General features: G+C 44.9%; 1 protein-coding gene across 1 annotated transcript in view; it reads left to right on the top strand.

Moving 5' to 3' along the window:
• STAT2 (signal transducer and activator of transcription 2) overlaps window positions 1-23412 on the top strand; it is a 162609-nt gene that overhangs the window by 63493 nt on the left and 75704 nt on the right. The window contains exons 4-9 of the mRNA XM_033939517.1: window positions 2938-3036; window positions 13893-13985; window positions 14964-15042; window positions 15232-15305; window positions 18444-18592; window positions 18912-19070. Of these exons, the coding sequence (XP_033795408.1) occupies window positions 2938-3036; window positions 13893-13985; window positions 14964-15042; window positions 15232-15305; window positions 18444-18592; window positions 18912-19070 (653 nt within the window). The remainder of the gene's footprint in view (window positions 1-2937; window positions 3037-13892; window positions 13986-14963; window positions 15043-15231; window positions 15306-18443; window positions 18593-18911; window positions 19071-23412) is intronic.

Below are 23412 nucleotides of genomic sequence, written 5' to 3'. Positions count from 1 at the left end.
CTTTGACACCTCTGCTCTAGAGCATAGCCATCCTGAATCATCTCCAGGACCTACTGATCCGAGGTGATCTTAGTCCACCCCTGGTAAAAGTCTCACAATTGGGCACCTACCGGAACCGGAGGAAGGACCCAGAAGGAGTCACTGAGACAGACAGGTGGAGGAGTCACGATCTCCCCGAAGGGCACCCGAAAAGGACTGCATGCATTGATGGAAGTGCCTCCAGGCAGGGAAGGAGGCCACGCCCTGACCAGGGTGATACCTGCAAAAATCATGCAACTGACCCCGGCTGGCATCACCTTGAGACACTGTTCGTGGATGGTCTTCTGGAAACCGAGGCACCTTAGAATCACTCAAGGCCTGAACAAGCTTATCCAACTCTTTCCCTTTTAGGGGCTCCTTCTTTTTTGGGAAGCTTACTGAGCTTAGCTTTATAAGCTGTGTCCGCTGACCAACCCTGCAGCCAGAGACTATGGCTAGTGGCCACGCCGAGGGCCATCAACTTGGCAGAGGCTTGCAACAAATCATACATGGCATCTGAAAGGTAAGAAGCACCAAGCTCAATCTTAGCTACTTTCTGATCCACCAAGAACCAGTCATCAGACTCTCAGTCAAGGACCTGCTCAGACCACTGGAAAAAAGCCCAGGAAACCAAACTGCCATATATTGCTGCCTGGACAGCCAAGGCAACCATGTCAGAAGTCTGCTTAAGGAGAGACTCCAACTTGCGATCCTGTGAGTCCCTCAAGGCCGAACCACCCTTAACTGGCATCATATGTCTACATATGATAGCCAAGTCCACCGCATTGACCACAGGAGACTTAGGTATCCCTATTCCCATCAGGAATGGGATAGAGCCTGGCCATAGACTGCGCCAAGTGAAAAGGCGCATGTGGAATCTTCTACTTTGCTTGTACCGCATCCCAAATATCCTGATGCATAGGAAAAGAGCAGTTGGCTGAAAGGATTCTGTGAAGCAGGAGTCCACAACACGAGGGGGATCTTTTGCTTCCTCCTCAAAACGCAAAACTGAAGAAATCTGCATATTCTTCTGCAGTTCTTCCCGATGAAAAATGCGCACCACCGATGCATCATAGCCAACTGGCGTTTCTGAAAAACACTCATCTGCATCATCTGTTCCCCCCAAGTGGATCTGGTGGATCATCTACAAAGTCCAAGTCCTCATCAGGCGAAAACATGTCTGCCACAAAAAAATCTTCATCCCAGGAAACCCAAGGCCATTTGGACGAAGACGGGGGACCTAAGCAGGAGCAGACACTAAGGTGTCTGAACACAGGGGTAGACATGGAGGGCAAAGACCCCCTCCTGAAAACCCAGAGACCCCCGAGGAAGAAGCAGGACCCTCAGCTGCCTACAAGTAAGCCTTGTACATGGCCAAAATAAAATCAGGGGCAAAACCCCTGGCTGCAAAGAAGCACTCGCTGCAGAAGCAGGAGAGACATCAAAAACCTGTTCCTGTCTCTCTCTGACAGGAAGGAGGTCACCTGAGGTCACAGGCAAAGGCCACTGTTTTCCTTTTCTGCATTTTTGCAGTACATTAAGGACTTCTTTTACTAAGCTGCGATAACGTTTTTAGCGCACGCTAAACCCGCGCTGCGCGGCTAGAACTAACACCAGCTCAATGCTGGCGTTAGCGTCTAGCGCACGTGCTAAAACCGCTAGCGCAGCTTTATAAATGGAGCCCCAAATGGCCTCGTATGCATTAATTTCCATGTAGCCAGATGTACTGCTTTGCTGCACACAACTGCACGGCTGAACTTTCTGCTTCAGCTCCTGAGCCAGGTGTAATAGTGTGAAATGTAGCTGCAGATATTTAAACTTGCTCTGAAAAAGTTGTAAATATGCATGTGCCTGCGTGTTTTATAAAGTATGCCTAGAACCATAACGCCTTTGCTCTTCCTGGAGAGTGTGGCGCAGTGGTTAAAGCTACAGCCTCCGCACCCTGAGGTTGTGGGTTCAAACCCACGCTGCTCCTTGTGACCCTGGACAAGTCACTTAATCCCCACATTGTCCCAGGTACATTAGATAGATTGTGATCCCACCGGGACAGACAGGGAAAAATGCTTAAGTACCTGAATTAAATGCAGGGCTCGGATGTGGAGTCGGTAGATAAATGTTCCGACTCCTCAGTTTTTTGTACTTCAGACTCTGACTCCAGGTACCCGAAATTTACTCCGACTCCTCGACTCCGACTCCACAGCACTGGTTAATTTTCAGATCAGTTAAAATGAAATGTCAAGTTGAGAGAAATGAGCTTTTTCGACACCACCTTCTTTTTGCTTTTAATCAAGGTTCTAAGGCCGCAGAAGCTGCTCGCAACATTTGTGCTGTGTATATAGTGGGTGCTATAGCTGAAAGAATCGCTCGTGATTGGTATGCCAAGTTCAAAAATGGAGTCGGTAGATAAATTTTCCGACTCCGACTCCTCAGTTTTTTGTACTTCTGACTCCGACTCCAGGTACCCGAAATTTCCTCCGACTCCGACTCCACAGCCCTGATTAAATGCATGTAAACCATTCTGAGCTCCCCTTGGAAAACGGTATAGAAAATTGAATAAATAAACTATGCCTCTGGAAGATCTTATACACAGATTACCTGTAGAGAAAGTGTGCAAAGTTGGCATTACAGAATAGGTATGCCTCAGTTTTTAGGATTGCCTCCTTGATGATGGAAGGGTGGGATGGGTAGTACATGTGATGAGGCTCAGGACTTGCTACTGTCATTCCTGTTCTCAGGGGAGGGGGGGGGGGAGTATTGTAGCTCTATCTTTTCCAATTGTTGCTTATTGTTATAAGTTGCTGCTGTTTCTAAAATTTGTAATTCATGGTGAAACTAAGAAAGCACATTAGGGGTAATTAAAAAAAAAAAAAATCTCTATGTCTGAGTTCTCTTCTGCGTGTCCCTGTTTTGTGTTTTCAGGCCAAGTATCAGGAGTGTCCCTTGCAGTTAGCTGCTATCATCTCTCAGACCTTGAAGGATGAGAAAAATATTCTGTCTGCAGCCCTGGAGGTGAAGCAGGTGTGTGGGGTGTGAATGTTGTATGCTGACAAAGTTACCATTGGGCACCGTGGTACTGCTTTGAATGTTGACTCTGTATTGGGCTGTTACCACTTAACCAGTAACAGTAAGAGGGTAGGTTTAATAACAGGATGCCTCTCTAGTTTCTAAAGGCCCATCTATAGCAGCTCTGTGACAGTGTCACTTCAACAATCGCTCTACAGCAGTGGTCTCAAACACGCGGCCCGGGGGCCACATGCAGTCCGCCAGGTACTATTTTGAGGCCCTCGGTATGTTTATCATAATCACAAAAGTAAAATAAAACAGTTTCTTGATCATATGTCTCTTTAGCTATAAATGACAATATTATTATTAAGACTTAGCCAAAAGGAAAGATTTATAATCTATAAAGAGTTTACCTCATGCAAAATTGTCATTTCTTTAATGAGACATTAACTATTTTTTCCGAGGCCCTCCAAGTACCTACAAATCCAAAATGTGGCCCTGCAAAGGGTTTGAGTTTGAGACCATTGCTCTACAGCTAATTGGGACCATTAAAACTGATGCCCAGATTTTCTAAAGTCACCATGCATTTAATGATAGCACTGAACCGTCATTGAATGTGTATGTATTTTACCGTCCGATTATCAAAACAGCTCACCATGGTCTCTTCCATGCTTTCTAGCAGCCTCTGATTGTAGTACGTAGATGTAGCACAATGAGGTCATCAATATTAAAATTGTAGTATAATGAGAAAATTAAAATGAGCTCTCCAGATGATTCTCAAAAAGGAACGCCCCTCCATTTTCGAGGAATCGGGGGCCGATATTTACTAGCACGGTCTAAGCTGTTGTAGCCTTATTTTCCTGTCAGTGTTTGAGCGCTGATTGGCTCAGGCACTGACAGGAAAATAAAACAGCTCAGACCCACCACCATGAATGGCCTTGATTTTCCACCCCCCCTTACAGATGCCACCCCCTCCCCTGAACCCCATGTGGAAGATAGACAGGAGGGATGTCCACTCCCTCTTGACGCAGAGTTAGGGCTCCCCAACAAAAAAAAAAACCCACCACCACACCAAGCCCTTAGTATGAAACCCTGGTGGACTAGTGGGCCATCCCCCCAAACCCCCCCTCCGTACCCTATTTAGAAAACTGGCAGGAGGGATGCTCCCTCCCTCCTTCTGGCAGGCACACCTCTTCAAAACGGTGAGCCTTGCCCTTCCTGGTGCATACTGGGATGCACTAGGAAGGGGGGATGAGCCTGGTTAGGGGGAACGGGGCTTGATCTGGTGGGGTTTTCAGATTGCTCTGTGTAATAATGGTCATTGTGACTATTTTATGAAGGCTGCATAATAATAATAATAATTTTATTTCTTATATACTGCTATACCGTGAGGTTCATAAGTGCAATTGCTGCCTAGAGAATGATACAGGGAGAAATTTGTCCCTGTCCCGTGGGATCGATCTCCATCCCTGTCCTGTCCCTGTGAGTTCTGACACTGTCCCTGCCCCATGCCTGCAAGCTCCGTCTTCATCTGCACAAGTCTCAAACACTTAAAGTGCTTGCAGGGATGAGGCAGGGGCAGGGTCAGAACTCACGGGGATGTGATGGGGATGGAGATATATTTGTCCCTGTGTCATTCTCTAGTGCACACTCGTAATCTTTTCTCAGAAATGTAAATATATGCATGCACTACACATATTGCATGTACATTGCAATCCTGCTTCTATTCTACCCAGATTAGGGGGCCCTTTCACTAAACAGCAGTAAAATAGTGGCCTCAACTTTCCCTTACATGGATCTTTCCCGTGCACTATTTTTTCTGTAGCTGGAAAATGGCAGATCTTTTTTTTCCCCTTCATTTTCTGACTTAATGGCCATGCATTCACTGTGTCTTTAGCGTTAATGAAATTAGCGAGTCAAGCACTTGGCGGTAATCAATGTGTAGTGGAGCTGCACTAACTGATTCATGCTGTCATGCCCACTCCCTGGCCCTCTCCCTCCCCCCAATACTGCTATGTCCACTCTAGAAAAATAAACATTTTCTTAATGCATGATTTGCATGTGTCGATTACTAGTTTATCATGGGACGCTTGGGTGCATCCCACAGTACACCACTTTAATGTGTGGTAAGCATGCCTAATGCTTACCATAGCATAGTAAAAGGAGTCCCAAATCCCTGGAAATGCCTATAAACAGCATGTGTATAAATAGATGTGATTTTTGTCTTACAGGTTCTATAAGTACATACAGTAAAAGGTTGCACGATTTTATAAAAGGCCTTTTCTGTGCATAAAAGCAGCTTAGTGTGAGAAGGTAACTTTATACTTAATAGACTATGCTGGAAGGCCAAGTAATCAAGTATTTGGAGCTCTTTTATACAGGTGCCCATTTTTTATTTTTATTTTTTTTTAATTCTTTATAGCAGAATAAAGTTCAAATTAGCAAAGATGTACAACAGTGCAAAGAACAGCTAGTAACAATAATATCAAGATCATAACATAGACGAAGCCTGTTTTTGCATCTTGCCCATGTCACATATAACTAACATTGGTGAACTAAAATATCCCCTTGTCCCTACTATCCCATACATGTATAGAAACATAGAATATTGTGGCAGAAAAGGGCCATCAGCCCAAGTCTGCCCACTCAAGAACCCTCCCCCTTAAGCACTTCCTTGAAGTGAACCAATATGTTTATCCCATCTTTTCTTAAAATCGAGCACATTGCTGGCCTCAACTACCTGAAGTGGAAGATCATTGCAATGATCAACCACCCTTTCAGTGAAGAAATACTTCCTAATATCACCATGAAATCTCCCACCCTTGATTTTTAACAGATGCCTTCTTGTTACTGTAGGTCCTGTAAGGAAAAAGATGTCGTCTTCCACCTCAATACGGCCAGTAACATATTTGAACGTCTCTATCATGTCTCCCCTCTCTCTGCGTTCCTCGAGAGAGTATAGCTGCAACTTACCTAGACGTTCTTCATAGGAGAGATCCTTGAGCCCTGAGACCATCCTAGTGGCCATTCGCTGAACCGACTCTATTCTCATCTTATCCTTTTGATAATGTGGCCTCCAAAATTGAACACAGTATTCCAGATGAGGTCTCACCATAGACCTGTACGACATCACAACTTCAGGCTTTCGGCTGACAAAACTTCTTCGGATGCAATTCAGCATTTGTCTAGCTTTGGATGAAGCTTTCTTCACCTGATTGGCAGTCTTCATATCTTCACTAATGATTACTCCTAGGTCCCATTCTGCCACAGTTCTTGTTAAGGTCTCACCATTTAGGGTGTAAGTTTTGCATGGGTTTCCACTGCCAAGGTGCATAATCTTACACTTTTTGGCATTAAAACTCAGTTGCCAAATTGTGGACCATTGTTCCAGTAAAAGTAGGTCCTGCGTCATAGCGTCGGGCACGGTGCCTTTGCCCACTACGTTGCACAGTTTAGCGTCATCAGCAAATAATGCAGTTTTACCTTGAAGTCCCTGAGTCAGGTCCCGTACAAAGATATTAAATAGGATTGGACCCAAGACCGAGCCCTGCGGCACTCCACTGATCACTTCTGACATTTCAGAGGGAGTACCATTTACCACCACCCTTTGTAGTCTGCCACTGAGCCAGTCTTTAACCCATGCAGTCAATCTACCTCCTAGTCCCAACGAACTCATCTTGTTCAATAACCTACGGTGTGGGACACTATCAAAAGCCTTACTGAAGTCCAAATACACGATATCCAGGGACTCTCCCTTATCTAGCTTTTTCGTTACCCAGTCAAAGAAGCTGATTAGATTGGATTGGCAGGACCTTCCCTTTGTAAATCCATGCTGGTCATTCAGAATCGTATCTAATTTGTGTTTAATCAACGTTTCCATAAGTTTACACACTATTGATGTGATACTCTGCAGGGCAGCTCCATCGATACCGAGAGCTGCCCCAACGAGAGACTCGTCCCTCAGCTGCAGAGAGAGAACCTCGGGCCGCGTGGGAGTCCAGCTCCGTCACCCGAGGCCTCCTGCAGCTCAAACTTCTTGATCTTACTCCTATCAAGTCCTATCAAGTCCACAATCACTACTCAAGCCTGACTCTGTACACTGTTTAAATCCGCCAAGGATTACCTGTTTTCTTCAACTGTTTTTCCGCCCCCCCCCCCCCGATCCAGCAGGAGGACATTTTACCATAAAAAAGCCAGTGCACAACACCAACACGAGCCAGCCAGATCGGGCCGGCGTGGGAGCCCTGCTCCGCCCCCCCCGATCCAGCAGGAGGACATTTTACCATAAAAAAACCAGCACACAGCACCAACACGAGCCAGCCAGATCGGGCCGGCGTGGGAGCCCTGCTCCGCCCCCCCAGATCCAGCAGGAGGACATTTTACCATAAAAAAGCCAGCGCACAGCACCAACACGAGCCAGCCAGATCGGGCCGGCGTGGGAGCCCTGCTCCGCCCCCCCCGATCCAGCAGGAGGACATTTTACCATAAAAAAGCCAGCGCACAGCACCAACACGAGCCAGCCAGATCGGGCCGGCGTGGGAGCCCTGCTCCGCCCCCCCCGATCCAGCAGGAGGACATTTTACCATAAAAAAGCCAGCGCACAGCACCAACACGAGCCAGCCAGATCGGGCCGGCGTGGGAGCCCTGCTCCGCCCCCCCCGATCCAGCAGGAGGACATTTTACCATAAAAAAGCCAGCGCACAGTACCAACACGAGCCAGCCAGATCGGGCCGGCGTGGGAGCCCTGCTCCGCCCCCCCCCGATCCAGTAGGAGGACATTTTACCATAAAAAAGCCAGCGCACAGCACCAACACGAGCCAGCCAGATCGGGCCGGCGTGGGAGCCCTGCTCCGCCCCCCCCGATCCAGCAGGAGGACATTTTACCTTAAAAAAGCCAGCGCACAGCACCAACACGAGCCAGCCAGATCGGGCCGGCGTGGGAGCCCTGCTCCGCCCCCCCAATCCAGCCGGAGGACATATTACATTCAAAAACGACCCAGCGCACCACTTCACAGAAGCCAGCCAGATCGGGCCGGCGTGGGAGCCCTGCTCCGTCCCCCCGAACCAGACATCAAAAATGAAGCTCTCCCTGCATACACACACACTAGCCACCCTTTTGATAATCCTCCTCATTTCTAGTTGGAAAGCAGCAGCAAACAACTTACCCACCACAACCACATCCTCCAGTACAACCAACTTCCAACTTCCCAACAGAAGAATACTCACATCAAGAAACTCGAACCACCACGCCAGCACTCAACACTCCATCACTGTTACCTGGAGAAGAAGATCAACACTTCCGAAAACAAAATCTCATCCATCTCCCACAACACTCATATACCCGGAAACAACTCACATTCCCCAGACTGACACGACCTCCCTTACATGTGCCTATGTTAACATCAGAGCACTAGGACCCAAAACAGAAAACATAAAAAATTGGATAAAAACAGAAAAACTTGACTGCCTATTCCTCACTGAAACCTGGTTAACCTCAGACACAGACCCTAGAATAAAAGAAGTATGCCCGCCAGGATACAAAATAACAGTAACCTGCAGAGAGAAAAAAAGAGGAGGAGGACTAGCAATAATATTCAAGAACTCCCTAACTCTAAACATACTTGAGAAAACATCCACTCCACAAATGGATTTCCTAGCGTGTCAACTCACAAACCCAACACTAAAAAACTCTCTAAACTGCTTGCTCTGCTACATAACACCAGGAAACTGGACCACAGTGAGACCTGAATTTGAAAACTTCATCTACCAAAACTCACTAACAGCTGAATATAACCTCATCCTAGGAGACCTAAACCTACACCTAGAAGACACAACCTCCACACCAGCAAATAACTGTCTATCCTTCCTCAATGCCTTATCCTTCCAGATCCTAAACCCACAAACCACTCATGAAAAAGGTCATCAACTGGACATTGCTGCATTCATGTCTCACCAACCATCCAATCCAGCAATCCAAACTCCTAACGGAACATGGTCCCCATCCCTATGGTCAGACCACTACATTTATAACTTCAACATCAATTGGACCAAGACCAAACACACACCTCAATCAAAAAAAACTACATATACCTCACGCAAACATATCGACCCAACCATTTTCTGGTCAAAGGTAGACGAAACTATCCAAGACTGCGACCCAAAAAACTTCATCTCCCACTGGAAAAATGTATCCACCAACATCCTTGATGATCTGGCACCCCTACAAACCAAAACCAGAACCAGCAGGAAATCAGACCAATGGTTTGATAATGAATTACTCCAACTCAAAAGACAGTGTAGAAGATTAGAAAGAAAATGGAGAAAAAAGAACCAAGATCAAACAAAAACCGACTGGAAAAAAATCAACAAACAATACAAAAATCTACTAAAAGATAAGAGGAAAAGCTACTACACTAATCTCATAGGCACGGAAACCCAAGATTCCAAAAAAATATTCCAAATCCTGAAAGAATTAACAGACACCAAACCATACACTACCACCACGAACACACCTCCACCATCACCCACCCTCTTAGCAGAACACTTCAAGAACAAAATCACCAACACCAGAGCCACACTCATCCTTAACCCATCCCATCAAAATCCAACCACAATCCACCCTACAGGAAAAGAGGCAATCGCAGCAGACAGAATTTGGACTCAATTCCCTAACATACAATGGTCAGAATTCGACAAATTCTACAAAAAATACAGCCATGCCTCCTGTGACCTCAACCATTGCCCCTCATATCTCCTTACCACCTCCAGTGTAAAATTCCGCACCATAACTCTACAATGGATCCAATTCACGCTCACAGAAGGCACATTCCCTGCTGACCTCAGCGAAATTGTCATCACCCCAATCCAAAAAGACCCAAAAGCACCACAAAACCTCCCATCTAACTTTAGACCTATAGCCTCAATTCCGCTATATGTCAAAATTATAGAAGGCCTAGTAGCCAAACTCCTCACCAATTACATAGAGGACCATAACCTACTCCACCCCATGCAATCAGGCTTCAGAACAAACTTCAGCACAGAGACACTACTAGGCTCCCTTATGGATACCGTCAGACAACAACTTAGTACAGGGAAAAAAATGCTACTCATACAACTGGACCTATCGGCGGCATTCGACCTAGTAGACCACAACATCCTTCTACAGATCTTAGATGCAATAGGCATCTCAGATAAAGTATACTCCTGGTTTGAAGGATTCCTAAAACTCAGAACCTACAGTGTAAAATCAAACAAAGAAAAGTCAGAATCCTGGTCAAACCCCTGCGGCGTACCACAAGGATCTCCACTATCCCCTACCCTCTTCAATCTCTACACTGCTTCTCTAGGAACGCATCTGGATAATCTAGGCATAACCTCCTATAGTTATGCGGATGACATCACCATCCTCGTCCCATACGATCATTCTAAACCTACCATGACAGACAAACTTCACCAAACACTTGAAGCAGTCACAACCTGGATGAAAAATCACAAACTTAAACTCAACCAAGACAAAACCAAATTCATCCTCCTAGAAAATGACAAAATCCAAACCACAACCAACCTAGACATAAACGCAACCAAATATCCCATCCAAACCACCATAAAACTACTAGGCATGACCATAGACAGATGTTGCACAATGCAACCGCAAATAAATAAAACAATTCAAAAATCATTCGCAATCATGAGAAACCTGAGACAAGTCCGAAAATTCTTTGAAAGAACACAATTCCAACTTATAGTACAATCCCTAATACTAGGTATATTGGACTACTGTAACATACTCTTCCTTCCATGTCCTGCAACTACGATAAGACAACTCCAAACAATCCAAAATACAGCTTTGAGACTCATCTACTCATTGAAAAAACATGACCACATCACTGAAGCCTTCATCAACTCACACTGGCTCCCAATCCAAGAAAGAATCCATTTCAAATTTTACTGCATATTATTTAAAACCCTACACGGAGACAGCCCATCATACCTGAACAATCGCCTCATCCAAGCACCCAGTACCAGACACAGAAAAACACACTCACCATTCATACCCCCCCCAATCAAAGAAGTAAAAAGAACAAAACTACACGACGGCCTCCTAGCCACTCAAGCCGCAAGACTGGACAACCAGATCTCCAACCTTCTGATGACCACCCCAGACTATAGGACATTCAGAAAAGAAATAAAAACCACACTTTTCAAGAAATTCCTGAAACAGCAATAACAACACGACCTCTAAATGCTCTTAAGATCTACAACTTACCTCTCTAGCTAATCATTGTAATTCTGTCTTTTTAAATTAACCTTTTGTAATCCGCCTTGAACCGCAAGGTAATGGCGGAATAGAAATCCCTAATGTAATGTAATGTAATGTAATGTAATACTTACCGGTCTGTAATTTGCAATCTCTGATCTGCATCCCTTTTTTGTGGAGCGGAATGACGTCATTCCAATGGGAATTTTCCTGTGCTTAGGGAAAGATTGAAGAGCGCGGCTAAGGGCTCCAGCAGGACATCTCTTAGTTCCCTGAGCACTCTGGGGGTGCAGTTTATCTGGTCCCATGGCTTTGTTCACATTGAGCCTTGATAGCTCTTGGTAGACGCTGCTGGCGGTAAATTCAAAATTCCGGAATGGGTCTTCTGAGCTCTCCCTTGTCTGCAGCTGTGGACCGGATCCCAGCTCCTCCTCACAGGTAAAGAGCAGAAGTATTCATTGAGTAGTTTGGCTTTATCGGAGTCCGATTCTACATAGTTACCGTCAGGTTTCCTTAGGTGCACTATCCTGTCTGTGTTCCTTTTTCTATCACTAACATATCTGAAAAAGGATTTATCTCCTTTTTTTAATATTCTTAGCTAAATTTTCTTCCATCCGGCGTTTGGCATTTCTGACTGCTGTTTTAACAGTTCTAGATTTCACCAGATAGGTTTCTTTAGCTTCCAGTCATTGTGATTGTTTGTAGGATACAAATGCTCTTTTATTCTGTTTTACGAGTTTCGAGATCTCCGTGGAGAACCACTGGAGTTTATCCCCCCCCAAAAAAATACCTGCAATAACCCCTCACCCCCCCCTCCAAAGGTGCCCACTATTAAGAACTTAATATAAAAACATAAGAAGTGCCTTATTGGAACAGATCAAAGGTCCATCAAGCCCTGTTGCCAACAGTGGCCAGTCAAGTCACAGGTACCTGGCAAGATCCCAAAAGAGTAAAACAGATTTTATGCTGCGTATCCTAGGAATAAGCAGTAGAGTTTCCCCAAGTCCATCTTCATAATGGCTTATGGACTTTTCGGGAATTAGCCAAGCCTTTTTTTAAAATCTTGCTAAGCTAACTGCTTTCACCACATTCTCTGACAACAAATTCCAGAGTTTAATTGCACGTTGAGTGAAGAAATATATTTTCCATTTTGTTTGTTTTAAATTTTACTTTTGTATTGGCATCCTGATCCCCCATCAGGAAAAGGCCAATGCAAACTGTACAGGAAACTAGGATTTTGTCAGTGGAACAAGAGCTTTGAGAATTTGGAGCTTGCCTGATTGGCCCTTGGTGTGGGTGACTGGGCATGGAGGAGTTTTTATCACCAAAGACCTTTTTTATTGGAGTGCTGAGACATTTTCTGTGGGGGGGGGAGGGTGTGTTGGAGAATAAATACTTCATGTTCCTTCTTTCCCACCAGAGAAATCCTTGACAAAAGCACCATTTTTTTTTTTTTTTTAAATTAATTCTTTATTCATTTTTAAATCGAATACATAGTGCAAACAGATGAACAATCAAATAATATAACATACTGCACTCTATTCCAACAAATAATATATAGCTATTAAAACCCTCCCCCCATCCCCTCCTGGATGTGTATAACAATTTTTCATGAATCAAAGGGAAATTGTATTAATAATTTATAACTTCCAATATTTTGTTAACGGGCCCCAAATTTTCTTGAATTTGCTATGGTGTCCCCTCTGTATAGAATTAATGTTTTCAAATTTATAAATCTGACACAAGGATTCCCACCAGAAACTATAATTTAAGTTATCCCAACTTTTCCAATTTTTCAATATCAGCTGCATGGCTACTCCTCTCATGATGAGGAACAATTTATTCTGATTTGTATTAATTGGTTTCTTGGGTAATAATATCGTTCCAAATAATATTATATCATATGATGATGATAGTGGAACTTCCAGTATCGTAATAATTTGACCCCAAATGGATTTCCAGAATTTGAGTATCGAGGGACAATAATATAGCAAATGATCCAGTGTCCCTATATCAAGATAATAATAATAATAACAACTTTATTTTTGTATACCGCAAATACCACAAGCAGTTCAGAGCGGTTTACAGAGGAAGAGACTGTACACAGACAACGATGTTACAAAAAATATTTTAAAATTACATTGGTAAGTCACGAGAGGTTAGGTATATCCGGAACAATATAAGGGATACAACAAATATTTCAGAGCTACAACAAGGCAGGAAGGAGTCAGATAAATTTATCAAGAGATAGGTTTTAATTGATTTCCTAAAGGATTGGTAGGAGGGTGTATTTGAAATGAGGGTGGTTAGGCATTTATTCCATTTGTAGATACAGCCCTTCAGGGAGGGGAAGACAAATAGGTAGGCATTGCATGTGCGAGTGGTGCTTGGAAATACAAAGTGGTGTGACATGTAGATTGGGGATAAGCCTGTTATGGTTTTGAAGCAAAGGCAGGCAAACTTGAAGATGACTCTTGCCTTCATCGGCAACCAGTGAAGTTTTCTGTAGAACGGGCTTACATGATCTGACTTTTTGAGACCATAAATGAGACGGACAGTGCCAGCACCATTTTGGAATTTACATCAATGACTTTTCACTGTCTCTTGTTCACAGGAACAAGCGGGTCAGGTGCCAGAGATTGCCATGGAAACTGGAAGGCACCAGGACATCATGAGTCGAATAGCAGATGTGAAGAACAGAATGCAGGCAAGTACAAACATTGCCACATAGCACCGAATGTTCAGCATGCATTGTCACAAAGGGAGAGGTCTTGTCTTTGTGCCAAAAATACTGGGGAAATAGAACTCGGTCTTTGGCAGTCCTCAAGAATGCCACCACAGGTAGGCCTGTTGGCTTAGTTGCAGTATTTTTACCCCGCGAAAGGACTTGGATTTAATCTCAGCTCAAGCTCAAGTTTTCTGCTTCCCAGGTGGCGTATTGGTGGTGTTGTAGGGCAGTATCCACAGATCTTCAAGGCAGGGATTCCGAGTTGACATGGAGTGGTAACACCCAGTGACCAGGATTAGAGCTCATGATTCAGAAAAGGAGCCCGTGGTGCATGGTCCCCAACCCAAGACAGTGGCTATATTGACAGGACTTAATTAAGTGTGATTGTAAGCTCTTCAAGGGTGGGGAAATACCTTCTATACTTGAATATCACTCACTTTGAATTACTCAGGAAAGGCGAGAGCTAAATATATTTAAAAAAAAAACAAAAAACACAAACCCCTTGGAGTGTTGAGGTGTTTGGCACTGCCAATCATATTGACATGTGGGCACCTGTGGATGTGAGTGGAAACTCATAGCCCTAGATTCTAGTTATAGCTCTGCTGTCACGTGTGCCACCCTGATGACTGGCACCTTCTCTGAGAAATACTGGGTGTTGTACTGCAAAATCATATTGGTGCAGTGTTGCTGAGCACAGGACTATGAACTGGCTTGTGTCCACAGCTTCTCTGGCACTCCTGCCTCCTCTTTCACAGCTGCACTCAGTCCAGCTGTTCCAAACACTTCTACTATCCAACTGCAGTGTGGTCAGAGTTGGGGGCAGAGGAATGGAAACATGGTGTGTGTAAGTTGAGATCTAATTCTTGTTAGATGGTCTTTAGCAGTAAGGGGAGAAGTTACATATGGTGGGATAGAGGAAAACAATGAGGGTTTTCTCTCCTCCTGTATCTTCTGTAGTCAATGGTTAAGGACGTGGATTCCATGGAAAGCACACAGGAGATATTTGATTTCCGATTGAAAACATTCAAGGCCCAAGGTGAGTAAGATCTGAACTTTGCAGAACTTGCACCCTTATGGAGGAAAAGTGAAATTGTTTAACTCAGACTAGAAAGTGCATGACCCCAAACATACTTGTAAACACTGATAAACCTATACTTCCAGATACAGATGTGCAGGAAGTCACTAGACTCTGGCTATCTGTAATGCCTGTTTTCTTTCTGTACAGAAGCTTCAGAGTTGCAGAAGGAAATGGAAAAACAGCTCCAAGACATGCTGAATAACTTGGATTGTATGCGAAAGGTGACTGGAGAGAGGCAGTGGTGTGAGGGCTGCTTATTCAGGGCGGTGATAGGGGGAATTTGAAGGTAGTGCCGAAGGCAGATGTGCAGGAGGGCTGGCTGTTAATCTGAAAAAATGAAAGTATCATGTTGAGAGGGATCACTCGAGAGCAATGGAAATTACTGTATTTTTTGCTCTATAAGACGCAACTGACCATAAGATGCACCTACCTGTAAAGGAGGAAAAAACAAGAAAAAAATTCTGAACCAAATGGTGTACCTTGCCCACCACCCTTCCCTGTACCATGTGCCCCCTCTGGTGATCTAGTGGTAGGCCCGGATAGGGCAGGTCTAGTGGTAGGCAGGCAGGGCCCCCCCATCCGGCAGCTAGGCAGACAACTCCTCCCCCCCCCCCCCGCTATCTTTATTTAATTCTGATGGTCCAGTGCTGTATCGGCAGGAGCACAAGGTAGGCGCAAGCTTTTTGCGCGTCTGCTTGGAACCTCGCCGCTCCCTTAATAGCTGCCGTCAGGTCTCACAAGTCCTGCGAGAACTAACAGCAGCCATTCAGGGAGTGGTGACACGGGGCCAGGCAAGAGTGTGAAAAGCTCGTGCCTGCCTTGTGCGCCGCTCTGCCACAAGAGATGAGGAGGCAGCCGCACAGCGAGGGAAGGGCAGGAGCGTGGAAAGCTGCTGCTGATACAGCACTGGACCTCCGGAATTAAAAAAGGGGGGGGGGTATATTCGCTTCATAAGACGCACCCTTATTTCCACCCACATTTTTTGGGATAAAAGTGCATCTTATGGAGTGAAAAATATGGTAGGTCGTGTGGATGAAAACTACTGAGCAGGGCTGGCTCGACCATTAGTCGAGATGAATGGTTGCCAAGGATGACAGCTTCTTTGGGGGGATGGGGAGACAAAGGATATTGAGCTGTTAGTATCACAACTGGCACTTTCAAAACTTCACAAGTTGTATATAATATGCTACATGGCCTTTCTATCATGTGGTCTGGTACTCATTTTTTTAAAAACACTAACAGTGTCCTTATTTTCCTTAAGGTGCTGCTTATTAATGCTCACAACGGCAATTTAGAGGCATGAAAAGTCCTGCAACATGTCCAGAAAGTCAGTTTGATTATTGGCACTTGGGATGACCTGTCTTTTAGGTCGTCCAAATGCAGACTTGGGCGGGTTTCTAAACATGGCCTTGAACTGAATATCTGGGGACATAGCCAGCGGTGACCAAAATAAAACACTGATGGCTGCCATAACTAAATTTCCAATTTAAGCACATTTAGCCGGTGACATTTTCATTGTACGCCCAGAGCTATAAGGGGTGAATCTGGAGGAGTGGTTAGGGCAGTATGTGGGCGGGATGGGGGCCAACCTAGACTTAGTCATCCTGCAGGGATAATCGAACATTTTACTAGACATTCTGGCGAAAACTTAAACGTTATGAGTTATACGATATAAAAAACAGGTATAAGTGCCAAAAAGGTATCGAAAGTGACCAGATAACCACTGCAGAGACAAATACCCCCACACACTGCTCTAATGTTCACTGACCCCCCTCCTCCCCTCCCAAGATCAAAATTAAAAGTACATAACCTATCTCCAGAACATCAGCACCTGGTATAGGAAAACCTAGTAGAGTTGTCATAAATAGCCTGGGGGGTGGTCTAGTGAACCTTAGAGAGGAGGACCCAGGCCCATAAGACACTCTAAACACTACATTTATGATGGAACATGTGTGCCCAACAAAGCCCCTACAAACTACTGCCATATAGGTGGCACCTGCAGCCGTAAGGGCTATTGGGATTATAGAAAGGTGGGTATAGTGGGTTTTGGGGGGCTCATCATAACCTATAAGGGAGTTCTGGTGAGATGTTTATCTGGCACCCTTTTTTTATGAAGTTCACAGCAGTGCCCTGTAAAGTGCCCCACTGCTTTGTTGCCATGCCTGGGTGGCCAGTCCATTACAAGATTGGCCCCTCCCACGTCCAAATGGTCTTGTTCTGGGCATTTGGGACTTGGATGAAATTTTGGTCGAAAATATGGTATAAAGATAGACATCCTGATGGTCTGGACAAACAATAGTCTGGCTGTCCAGATAGACGATTTTTGATTTAAAAAATATTCTAGACGTATTTTTTAAAAAATGGGCATTTTCCCACTGCCGACTTTGGGTGTCTAGAGCCATACGCCCAAATCGGACTTAGACATATGTTTTAATTATGCCCCTCCATGCAAATAAGTGCAGTATTCAGTACTGAATTGCATAAAGATAGGACAGTAACTTGTGTGGTTAAGCTCTTTAATATTGACATTTCTGTTACAAAGACATAGAATTCTGAACTGAAGCTATTCTCATCTACTTGCAAACTTTGCAGAAGGGCGTTATTCATATCTTTTAGCTCCTCCCATTCATCATCGGATATTAGCTCCCTCTTCAGTTTTTCCTGCTGCATGCAAACTGAGAAGGTGCGTTCTGATCTGCTCTGCTTCATTTTATTATTTTGGGGTATTCTTGTCCACCATTTTCTGCATGGCTATGGTGCCCAAAGGTCTCCTTCTTGGGGCTACTCCACCAGGGAAAAGATGCGGACCCATGAGGACAGACTGCTGCTTGCAGGCCAAATCTTAGAGTAGCTGTGGAGCCAGCCTGCTTGTGATCTATCAAAAGCTCAAAGTCCGTTCCCTTGGGAGCTTGCTTGCCTGCTGATTTATCAGAGTCTTGAGCACAAGCTGTGGGGCCCCTGTGTAACAAACCTTTGGGTATCAGGGAGCCGGCTGCATATAATCTCCCCCTGAAGTACCGTGTGGATTTATGGGGGTTGAAGTCTTTGGTCAGAGTCCCTTTGACTGAAAGCCAGAAGATTTCTAGTAGTGGATTTGTCTTTCCAGTCTTCTGAGGTAGAAATTATTTCCCTGCAGGCAGGCTGTTATAGGCTGACAGAGGCATCAGTAAATCCTATGGGGAAAATTGGGAGGTGTGTGGGGTTGGAAGAAGGCAGATCTGAGGGTTTCTGTATGCTGATATTACAGTAGGTATGCCACTGAGACACCTTGCCTGTTTTCCTTCAGAGATGGGTTTTTGTTTGATTCCTTCTTGGTCTGGCTCAGGCACCATCTAACCAGCTCTTTAATTGACCTGCAGAAAATTGTGGATGCATTGAAGGAGTTGCTAGGACGGTGCGAGACACTCTTGAACTTCCTGCAGGAGGAGTTGGGAGATTGGGCAAGGCAGCAGCAGCTGCAGCACATTGGAGCCCCTGTCGACACCTCTCTGACCCAACTGGAGATGTGGTAAGGGGTTTGCCTTTTCAGCATGGTGCCAAAAGCACAGGGAGTGTTGTGTGAAAGCCTAAAGCCACAACATTGCAGTCAAGATCAGTGGTCTCTGTGGAGTACCATTTATCTTCAGTTACTTTGTTTAATGTAATATTCTAATAAATTCATCAGATTTTCATCTAAGGGGTGGTTGTTTTTTTTTTAATCTCCTTACACCTTATCATCTGAGGCTTTGTGTAGAAGGCACACATGTGGTTGAAAAATAGTGAGTTCACCTTGATTTTTTTTTTGTTGTTGTTGTTTAAATCCAAATTATTTCCCCTCCCATTCCCAGGATTACTGCAACAGCAGAGATTCTGTTCCACTTGCGTCAAGTGCTCAAGAGCCTGACGGAGCTGAGTTGCAAGCTGTCCTATGAAAATGACCCACTGAAGCTCTACCTTGCCATTTTGGAGCGCCGTAATACAGAGCTGCTGTCCTATCTCCTTGGAAGGTATCTAGCAGACACAGGGCATCAATGGGATCTGTAGGTGTGCATGTTTTGGTATACATATGGCCTTCTAAATCTACATAATGCATATGAGATATGTCGGGTACGAAAACATGTGTGCAGGTTTGTATCCGTGTATCTGTGTGTTTTAAGGTTTGTGCTTTCTATGCTGCTCACTGTGTGAAGTGAACACAGAGCAGAGTTTTGACAATGTCCTTAGTTTAGGATTCTGTCCACTCATCCTGAAGTTGCTGGCTGCTGGGAGTTTGGGCTTTTGAAATAGGAGTATCATTTAATTCCATTCAGTTGTGTTAAGAACTGACTGATCTCTGCTGCCATAAGCTTCCCAAGCCTGAAGTGGGAAAGGGTCTCCGTGGTGAATTGAACTCCTTTTCTGCTTGGTTTAAGTTTGAAGACCACAGGAGGAAGGAGCATGGGAGAACTTAAGACAATGGTATGTACTTATGCGAGTAAGGGGGGGAAAAGTGCTCATTATATAAAAATTGAGACCTGCTAAATTATTTGAGTGTTAGGAAGAAGGCCCGGATTTGGCTTTTTGATCAAGTGACTCTAGTCAGTGGTGTAGCGAGGGGAGGAGGCGCCTGGGGCGGTGGTGCCCCCCATGACCTTCTTTCTGCTTCTTCCCCATCTCCCCATGCCACACTTGCGTACTCCCTTCCCCCCTCTATCTCTTTAAATCTTCATCAACATGAGCAGCTTCTTTGGCCTGCTGCTCGCGCCAGCGTTGGCTTTCCCTCTTGACATCGGTTCCTGGCCCCGCAACCAAGTTAAATGATTTCAGGGGGGAGCCAGACCGGCGCGAGCAGCAGGCCTGAGAAGTTGCTTGTGATGGTGAAGATTTAAAGAAGTACCGGGGGCAGGGGGAGGAAGGGAACGAGTGTGACTTGGGGGGGCCGGAGAGGTACTGGTGCTCCACCAAGAGCATCCGGGATGGTCCAACCCCCACCCCCTTTTTCTATACCACTGACTAGGGTATAGTACTGACAAGCGCATTCCACGTATCAACCACCCTCTCCATAAAGAAGAATTTCCTAACATTACTCTTGAATCTATCACCCCTCAACCTCAAATTATGCCCTGTGGTTTTATCATGTTCCTTTCTCTGGAATAGATTTTGTTCTACGTTAATACCTTTGAAGTATTTGAACATCTGAATCATATCTCCCCTGTCCCTCCTTTCCTCTAAGGTATACATATTCAGGGCTTCTAGTCTCTCCTCATACATCTTCTGGCACAAACCTCCTACCATTTTCATCGCCTTCCTCTGGACCGTTTCAAGTCTTTTTATGTCCTATGCCAGATAAAGTCTCCAAAATTGAATACAATACTCCAAGTGGGGCCTTGCCAATAACTTGTACAGGGGCATCAACACCTTCTTTCTTCTACTGGTCACGCCTCTCTCTATACAGCCTAGCATCCTTCTGGCAACAGCCACCGCCTTGTCACACTGTTTCTTCACCTTTTAGATCTTCAGACACTATGACCCCAAGGTCCTTCTCCCCATCCGTGCATATCAGCCTCTCACCTCCTAGCACATATGGCTCCTTCTGATTTTTAATCCCCAAATGCATTACTCTGCACTTCTTTGCATTGAATTTTAGTTGCCAGATATTAGACCATTCTTCTAACGTTTGCAGATCCTTTTTCATGTTTTCCACTCCCTCCTCGGTGTCTACTCTGTTACAAATCTTGGTATCATCTGCAAAAATCTCTCACATCCCTATCTCTCCCATTGCACCTTCAGCGTAAACAATGGTAGTTCTTCCTCCACAGCCTGCTATCAATTGGTGTACTTCAAGGCTCTGTCCTGGGACCACTCCTTTTCTCAATCTAAACCTGCTCACTTGGAGCGCTGATCTCCTCCCATAGTTTCCATTATCAACTATATGCTGATCTCCAGTGCAGAGAGGCAGATCTGGGAGTCATCTCTACTGCAACCCAGACCCAAGTCTCAGCCTGTCTGTCTGTCGGACATTTCTGCCTGGATGTCTCGCCACAATCTAAAACTGAATATGGCTAAACCCACCTCTCCGCTTCCCCTGTTCTCTGTCTCTGTGAACAACATTCTCATCCTCCCTGTCTGCTCTCAATTTTGGGGTCATCTTTGACTCCTGTCTCTCCTTCTCTGCCCAGATCCAACATATTACTAAAACTTGCTGCTTCTTCCTCTCTGAGCACACTACCAAAACTCTTATCCATGCCCTCATCACCTCACGCTTAGATTACTTCAGCTCGCTACTCTCAGGTCACAGTTGCCATCTTTCTCCCCTCCAATCTGTCCAGAATTTGGCTGCATGACTCATATTCCATGAAAGCTACTATACTCCTGTTACCCCTCCTAAAGTCACTTCATTGGCTTCCCATCCATTTCCGAATACAATTCAAACTCCTCTTACTGTCCTACAAATGCAGTCGCTGCCTCTCATTCTCTCTTCACTTCTTTCCCCTTATGTGCTCCCCCGCGAACTCCACTCAAGAGGTAAGTCCCTCCTATCTGTGCCCTTCTCTTCCTCTGCCAACTCCAGACTCCGTCCTTTCTGTCTTGCTGTACCGTATGCCTGGAACAAGCTGCCTGAATCCCTACGGCAGGCTCTGTCTCTGGCAGTGTTCAAGTCCAAGTTAAAAGCTCACCTCTTTGAGACTGCTTTCAACGCCTAGCTCTCCTCCTTGGGTTCTGCATCTCCAACCCCTCTGTCGTGTCTGCTTGTCCAAATTAGATTGTAAGCTCTTCTGAGCAGGGACTGTCCATTTAATGTCAAAAAGTACAGCACTGCGAACATCCTTCAGCGGTATAGAAGTGTTAAATAGTAGTAGTCGTAGGACAAGTATCTAAATGGTGCCTGAATTGAGTGTATGAAAACTTTGCTTCTTTGTATTTATCCCCTGCTAGGATCTACCCCTGACACAGCCAAAAAGTGAAACGTGGCCATGTCTGGTTTTGATTAATAAAATGCAACTTTCCTGGTACTATTGGTCTGCCCCGTGTTTTTCACCTGTACAAGTGCTTGCAGATCATCGCCTCAATGTGTGTATTCTGCTTTGGAAGAAAGCAGTTTATGGTTTGAAATCTTTGTCTGTCTCAGTATGCTTTAGAACAGGGGTGTCAAAGTCAGTCCTCGAGGGCCGCAATCCAATCGGGTTTTCAGGATTTCCCCAGTGAATATGCATGAGATCTATGTGCATGCACTGATTTCATTGTATGCTAATAGATCTCATGCATATTCATTGGGGAAATCCTGAAAACCCAACTGGATTGTGGCCCTCGAGGACCGACTTTGACACCTGTGCTTTAGAATAAAGACCATAGACTATTTTAGTAGTTGCCCTCTAAATTGGCCCATCCTGTTGATATGGTCTCCAGGACTGCATACAGAATTTAAATGTCACGAGACTATACAGAGAGGCAGAATTGTATCCTTTTTCTTGCTGGCATTTCTCTGAGCATCCTTCTAGCTTTTGGTATTGCATTATCTATCTATTTTGTCTACTTTAAGATCATCAGTTATGATCACCCCTAGGTCCCATTTTCATTTTGTGCACAGAAGTATTTGACCCCCTATACTGTACTGATTCTGATGACTGGTAAAACCTTGGGGATGCCTTGCTCTTATATTGGATCTTAAATTTCAGAGCCCAAGGTGTGTCTGAGGAAATAAACAAAGGTTAAACTTATTAGTATTTAGCCAGAGTTGTCTTGGGAGAAACTATAACATAGTAGATGATGACAGATAAAGACCCGAATGGTCCATTCAGTCTGCCCAACTTGATTCAGTTTAAATTTTTTTTCTTCTTAGCTATTTCTGGGCAAGAATCCAAAGCTCTGCCCAGTACTGTGCTTAGGTTCCAACTACTGAAGTCCGTCAAAGCTCACTCCAGCCCATCTACACCATCCCAGCCTTTGAAGCCCTCCCCAGCCCATCCTCAACCAAACGCTATATACAGACACAGACAGTGCAAGTCTGCCCAGTACTGGCCTTAATTCTTCAATATTTACTACTATTTTCTGATTCTAGATCCTCTGTGTTTATCCCACGCTTTTTTGAACTCTGTCACCATTTTCCTCTCCACCACCACTCGAGAGAGCGCATTCCAGGCATCCACCACCCTCTCATACAACTGCAAACATAGCAATCTTGCTAGACAAGCTTCTAACCTAGGGGTCCCCAAAGTCCCTCCTTGAGGGCCGAATCCAGTCGGGTTTTCAGGATTTCCCCAATGAATATGCATGAGATCTATGTGCATGCACTGCTTTCATTGCATATTCTTTGGGGAAATCCTGAAAACTCGACTGGATTCGGCCCTCAAGGAGGGACTTTGGGGACCC

The sequence above is a fragment of the Geotrypetes seraphini genome, chromosome 3 (genome assembly GCF_902459505.1).
Source record: "Geotrypetes seraphini chromosome 3, aGeoSer1.1, whole genome shotgun sequence".
NCBI classification, from domain to species: domain Eukaryota; kingdom Metazoa; phylum Chordata; class Amphibia; order Gymnophiona; family Dermophiidae; genus Geotrypetes; species Geotrypetes seraphini.
The sequence above is the reverse complement of the archived record's forward strand: the minus strand, read 5'-3'. Positions and strand labels throughout refer to the sequence as shown.